The 6,417-nt window shown below is 41.9% G+C and overlaps 1 protein-coding gene across 1 annotated transcript; it reads right to left on the bottom strand.

The window, feature by feature from the left end:
* Nucleotides 1–66: 66 nt before the first annotated feature.
* slc5a11 (solute carrier family 5 member 11) lies at nt 67–6,128 on the bottom strand. The gene is made up of 15 exons (XM_063471772.1): nt 5,931–6,128; nt 5,100–5,171; nt 4,907–5,011; nt 4,759–4,818; nt 4,542–4,646; nt 4,337–4,442; nt 4,173–4,253; nt 3,880–4,085; nt 3,151–3,286; nt 2,862–2,969; nt 2,623–2,773; nt 1,714–1,882; nt 1,065–1,280; nt 585–759; nt 67–475 (listed from the first exon to the last, which is right to left on the bottom strand). Exons 1-15 carry the CDS (start codon nt 6,081–6,083, stop codon nt 246–248), a joined length of 2,073 nt encoding a protein of 690 aa, XP_063327842.1. The 5' UTR covers nt 6,084–6,128; the 3' UTR covers nt 67–245.
* Between the last annotated feature and the right edge of the window lie 289 nt (nt 6,129–6,417).

The raw sequence follows: 6,417 nt of genomic DNA, 5'->3' as shown, positions 1-6,417 counted from the left end.
TCTTCTTTGGAAAAGAAAAAAACAAGTTGCCTGCACTCTGTCCATTACTTGAGGGTTTTTTTGTTGGTTTTTTTTTTAGTTTTTTTTAGCAACAATTGACGTGACATTTTCATATGATTCGTATTACAAAAAGTCAACCACATTTGTGTTATTTTTAAGATAAAACTTTACAAAGAGTGAAAAAATAAAACATTCAAATCTCTACAGTCTTTCATGCAGCCCATTCTTTGTCCATTTAGTGCCCATCATGCCCAGTAACCAATGATAAAGGCGGTTACAGAGAGGCAAATGATGAGGTTTGCATTAACAATGAGTCGTAGACGAGGCTTTTCCTCCAGAGAACAGATCGTTTGTTCAGGTGCAGGAAGCGGAGCGGGATCATCTTCCTTGTTCCGTCTCTCCATCCCACACAGCCAGTAGAGGGCAGACATCAGCTTGGACTGACTGCGTACACTGCTGGCAGACGATGCTGAATCTAAAGGGTTAAAGGGAGAGAGGGAGGGGAAAAATAACTTGGAATAGTCTCATAGATGTGTTGAGCTGAAGAGTTGCCAAATGGAAAAGAGAGCAGGACAGAGACCCACCTTTCCTGTGATGACACGCTTTTCCATTGCTGCTTCCCACCTCTCTCCCAGTAATTCCCACATCATCCGTCTGAATAGCAATTACATCTAATGTTGTGCTGCTTTGCTCTGATGCAAACACCTGCTCTCGAGGCTTCACTGGGTCGAGTCTTGTGAACCATGTGAGTCGACTAATCTGTTTTTGTTTTTTTAAAGAAACAAAAGTGACAGTCAAACTTTCTGAGAGTTAAAGAAATCTATATATTGTAGCGAAGTGTAAATTACACTATATGTTGAAATGTTCTCTTCAGACTTTAAAAGGTAATTAACAAGACAGTCTCATTATAAATGTACCCTGAGGTGTTATTGACACCTAGTGGTGCTACAGAGCAATGTTATGAGCTGATCCTTGTAATGTTTCCATCCATCCATTGTTCATGTCTTAGCAAAGGTGTGTTTAAAGACAGTAGGCATTTTCTTGAAAGTTAACAGTGGCTTCACCTGCTCTGGTTTTGGCTCCTCTGTAGCCAAGCTCACTACAACCACCACAACGAGGGTAATGAAGGACAGCAACATGGAGAAGTAGAGGTAATGAACATATTTTAACACTGCAGGCCTGTCGTCCTCTTCATAGCACAGTGGAGCAGGGTAGATGAAGTCCAGTAACATGCGAATACACCCGACCACAAGGCCAATAGCCAGGCCCCAGAAAGCACCCTGCACCAGGGAGGGAGTCAAACATCAGCATTATACACAGTATAATAGAACATCAATATACACTCAACGGCCACTTTATTAGCTACACCTCACTAATGCTGGGTTGGACCTGCTTTTTGCCTTCAGAACTGCCTTAACTTCTTTAGGGCATAGATTCAACAAGTTGCTGGAAGCATGCCACACCAAACAGCAACTGTGCCAAGTCACTTAAATCTCCTTATTGTCACATTCAATTTCAGCAAGTCGTCTTGAACACGTCTGTCAATCACATGGCAGCATTTAGTTGTTGCCATGTGAATGGCTGTTCAGATATTTGCAGTAACGAGAAGTTGAACAGGTGTACCTAATATAGTGACCAGTGGGTGTATTTTCCATGAATTACTTGATCAATCGCAAGAACACTCTGAAGAAGAAAAAAAAAAAAACAGCTTGCCTTCTCATTGGTCCTCTTCCAAAAGCAGCCCATGAGGAAGATGATGGAGACAGGGGGCTGGAGGTAAGTGCTGATGGACTGGATGTAGATGAAGAGCTGGCCACCCTGACTGGCCTGGACGACTGGAATCCACAAAACAGACACCACAACCAACACAAGCACAAACACTCTGCAGCACACACATCAAACCATAAAATGGGTGTTATGCAATAATAATGATGTTCTGTAATGCAAAGATTTGACAAAGAGCAGAAAACTAAAGGCGCTGAAATCTAAATGACACAATGCATTTAGCCATTATTGAGTAATATCTGGAAACAATGGTTTGGGTGAACACGACAGAAAAGTTTGGTGGATGAGCTCATATAAAGGGCTTTATACAAAGCTTTTTCAGGCAGGACCACTTTAATTAAAGTAGGTTGTTATTTCCATCTGCAGTAATTCATATATGAGCTCTCTTATGGGATCACCCCACTCTTTCATTTTGCATGCATGCAAAGCTGGAGGCGGGGAGAGCAGCATCAAAACGCCTTTTACAGAACAGAGCAGGCATCAAAGACCACAAACATTACATTCATTAAGTCAGACAACATAAAAAGAAGGAGCTGAGGTGGGGGTGGGCTTCAAAATAGCTTGCAGAGGCAGCAGCAGCAACTTAAACAGTGTCCCCTGTGTGAGATTTGTTGATTGAATCATAAAAGTTTACGCAGGTTGGCATTAACACCAGCTGATCTGCCAGACTTCTGGCCAAGATCGACTTACTGAACTAATACTATGCTCAGTTTTCCAAATGTAGATGCTCTAAGTGAGAATAAAGTGCAGAAATGCTTTTCTGCTCAAACTTCAGTCTCAGCATATGATATACATGCTGCAGGTTTTATATCAGAATGCCCTGACGTGGTCACATACCTGCCCACAATCATGAGCTCCCATTCAGAAGCACGGGATCTGAAACTCTTCCACAGGTCCATGGTGAAAATGGTGCTGGCACTGTTAAAGATGGAGGTCAGCGAGGACATGAGAGCAGCAATCATCACAGCCATCATCAAGCCCCGCAGTCCTGAGAGGAAAGACGCACAGTCACCATAAAAGACTCGTCACGTAAAGCATGAAGCAGGAAACGAGGTGCAGCAGAAAGAGTCTCTCACCTGCAGGAAGAAGCTCCATGACCAGTTTGGCATAAGCAATGTCTGAACACCCCACTGGATTGCCACAAATTTCTCTGCACACCTCTGGTTCTGCACAAGCCACTTCGTCTATGCACAGTAGAAACACACACACATCAGTCAAACTCAAATATCCACAATATTTTTGTTCAGTGTTACCTAAATACCTCACACACTTTCAGTACCATTATGGAGGCTAATTTTATAATATGCAGTAATAACTGTATGTCAAACACAGTATTCCAGCTGCAGCATCCAGTTCTCACTGTACCTGTGTAAAGTATCCTGCTGATCATGCCGGGGATCATGATGGCAAAGAAGGGCAGAACTTTGAGGTACGCAGCCAGCAGGGAGCCTCCTTTTGCATGGGTCAGGTTCTTGGCAGCCAGAGAGCGCTGCACAATGACCTGCAGAGAGTCCCGAATTAAAAGCTGACCAATAAATATATATATAAATATATATATGTAAAGCAGGTAACTACATATCTGTGTAGTGTAAGCCAGAATGGAAAACCACAAAGCTTACTGCTATCACTCAAGAATTTATAAGATATCAGGGGCTAAACAGATGCTGTTGTGTAACTGGAAAGACTGTAAATGCTAATGAAAACTAACCGTGCTTTTTCTTATCTCACTTCAGTTGGATCTTTGAAACATGCCAGCTTCTTTACGGAGTAATTCTCAAGATGAGGATTTTCAGATTAAAACTCTCTGAGTACTTCTGAGAAAATTTTAAATCGGCATCAACAAGATGTAAAAGCTCTAAGTTGTACTTTTATATTTTATAGATGAAAGATCTCTTGACATCTTAGATCTTAAATTCATTTTTTAATGCTCATGTTGGTAAATCAGGGCTCACGAGCTATGAACTGCCTTCACTGTAGAAATGAGGTTTGCCTATGAAGTCTTTGATTTGAACTCTATCGATTAAACACTCTCTGAGGGGAAAGCTTCCTTTCATAACTTTAACTTTCATAACTTTAGCTTTGAAAATCACTGACCTGATCAGAGCACCAGTACCACATGGAGGGGATGGACATGCCGACAATAACACCAGGCCAGGGGAGGTCAGAAGTCACTGGATCTCTGAATATGTGGAAAGCATCTTCTCGGGGGATGCCACAGGTCGAGTTGAGTACACGAATTGATGGGATGGCGTTGCCGTAACCCTCCATGAAAGCATTCCAGCCTCCAACCTCCACAAAACCTACACATAGAGACAAAATACTCAGTTCAGCTGGATTATAAAGGGTTGGAAACTGAAAGCTGTGATTTTCACTCATATCTAACTTACTGAAGCCCATGAGGGTCAGAGCTCCTGCCAGCATGATAGCAGTCTGAGCTGCATCTGTATAGATAACTGCAGCCAGACCACCTATGAACAGCAAACAGCACATTATGCACTTCTAGAAGCTGGTAAAATACAGAACAGGCAACATGAGTGGGACTGTAGCTCACCTGCTACAGTATAGATAGCAGTGACTAACAGCAGCAGCACCACAGCCAGGTAGATGTTCCATTGTAAGGCAAGCTGAATGAACAGGGCACCTGCATACATGTCCACCTGGCCAAAAACACACATAGGTTTATGCTAATAAACTAGAGAGAAATTAAGCCAGACAAAGCTTCACAAAATAAATCACTATTGTGGATTATAGCCTACCGATATTTTTGTAAAGATGTAAATAAATAAGGAAAGGATGGCTATAAACAACTGAGTTCTTCTACCACCAAACCGCCTCTGCAGATATTCTGGCATCGTTGTCACCTGTAGAAGAAATAAGGTCAAGCTCTATGAGATCACAGGGGAATAAATGACCAAAATCATGCATGCAACAACTTATTGTTTCTTTTTTTCAGAGTGTGTGTAGAAAACTCACACCAGAGGCAATATAAATGGGCAGGAAGAGCCATCCCAGCAGCAGTACCATCATCATACCCTGTCAGTTAGCAAATATCAGCACCATCAAGAATTAAAACCTATTAATATTTCATATCAAAGTTATTTTTGACAGATTATTTTCTTACATTCCACTCGTATGCAATGGCACCAATTCCCGCTGCGGCTCCTGACCCTGCCAGGCCGATGAAATGTCCACTGCCAATGTTACTGGCGAACAGCGAAGCACCCACCTAAATATAGATGAGAGTCCGAATCAGAACATTTTGCCTCCATCTGACTTTTAAAGTGTGCTCTAGATAGAGTTTCTGCACAGCTCACCGGCCACCAGGTCATGTTCTTCCCGGCTAAGAAGTATCCATCCACCGTGCTGCGCTTTGTCCTCCACATGGACTGGAAAAAACATGGGAAGTGTTATAGAACCTCTTAAAGGTAACAGTAACAGAAGACCTATTTATTCATAATGCTGAGATGGAATCTATTTGTAAGATAAAGATTAAGTTAAAAGGCTTCTAAAACTTCTAAGATGACATATCTCAGGGACCACAAAACCCAAATTTCACTGCCCAATCCCAAATCTAAACATCCCTCGTATCTTCTGTGTATAAATTATCACAAAGCGTCTGCTTCTAAAGATCCTGGTTGGTTTTCAGACCCACCAGCTCACTTCTTTTAGCTTGTAGAGCTACAAAGTCCACCCATGTAGGTGAACTCTGTAGCTTCATGTGCCTTCATGTGTCAACACAGGTACCTCAAATCCACCTTTTTACATTTAGAGGTGTTTTCTTTGTTGTTATCAAAATATCACTGCATTCTTACTGGCGCTGGACAGTAATATGATCTTTAATCTCCATTTGTGAGCATCCAGGTTATCAAAGGAAGTTAATTATGGGAGAAGGGCAAGAAAAGGGGCAATATAAAAAGGTGGAATGTAAATTCTGATAAAGCTTGATACAGATCACTCAGCTCTCATTGAAGGACATTTGCCGATAGCAAAGATTAAGTAAGAAAAAAGCACTGATACAGATACTATACAGAGGTCTTCACAATATGTTTTATATTTAAAGGCATTAGATCTGAATTCGTTTTAGTTTGTATGACAAAGAATACAGATTGCCATGTAAAAATGTTGGTATCATTCTCTGTGCTTACCCATAAGCCGACTCCCAGCACCAGTAGAAAATAGATTACCAGCACCACTATATCCACGGTGTCAAGCGTACTGCCATGCCCTGGAGATGGCGATGTGGATGGGGATGGGGGCACGCTGGTCCCCTGGCGGTCTACTGGAAGGTCAAAGGTCATCTGGAATCCAAGAATTTAAAGTCAGTCTCAGGCACCGACAGTGAATGAAGTAGAAAATTCTTTTCAGCTTAAACACAAACATAAAATGCAATTACCAGACTTTTTTTACACATTGCTAGAACTGGGTTGGACTGGCTTTTTTCTTCATGGTATAAATTCAGTTAGTTTAGCAAACATTTCTCAGAGATTTTGATCCAGATCGACACGAAAGCATCACACAGTTGCTGCAGATTTCTCAGCTGACCACAAGTGACGGGAATCTCCTGTGCCACCACAGTCTGAACTGTTGACAGAGTGGATCCATGCTTTCATGTTGTTTACACCAAATCTGACC

This window comes from Pelmatolapia mariae, linkage group LG4 (assembly GCF_036321145.2).
Source record: "Pelmatolapia mariae isolate MD_Pm_ZW linkage group LG4, Pm_UMD_F_2, whole genome shotgun sequence".
Classification (NCBI taxonomy): domain Eukaryota; kingdom Metazoa; phylum Chordata; class Actinopteri; order Cichliformes; family Cichlidae; genus Pelmatolapia; species Pelmatolapia mariae.
The sequence above is the reverse complement of the archived record's forward strand: the minus strand, read 5'-3'. Positions and strand labels throughout refer to the sequence as shown.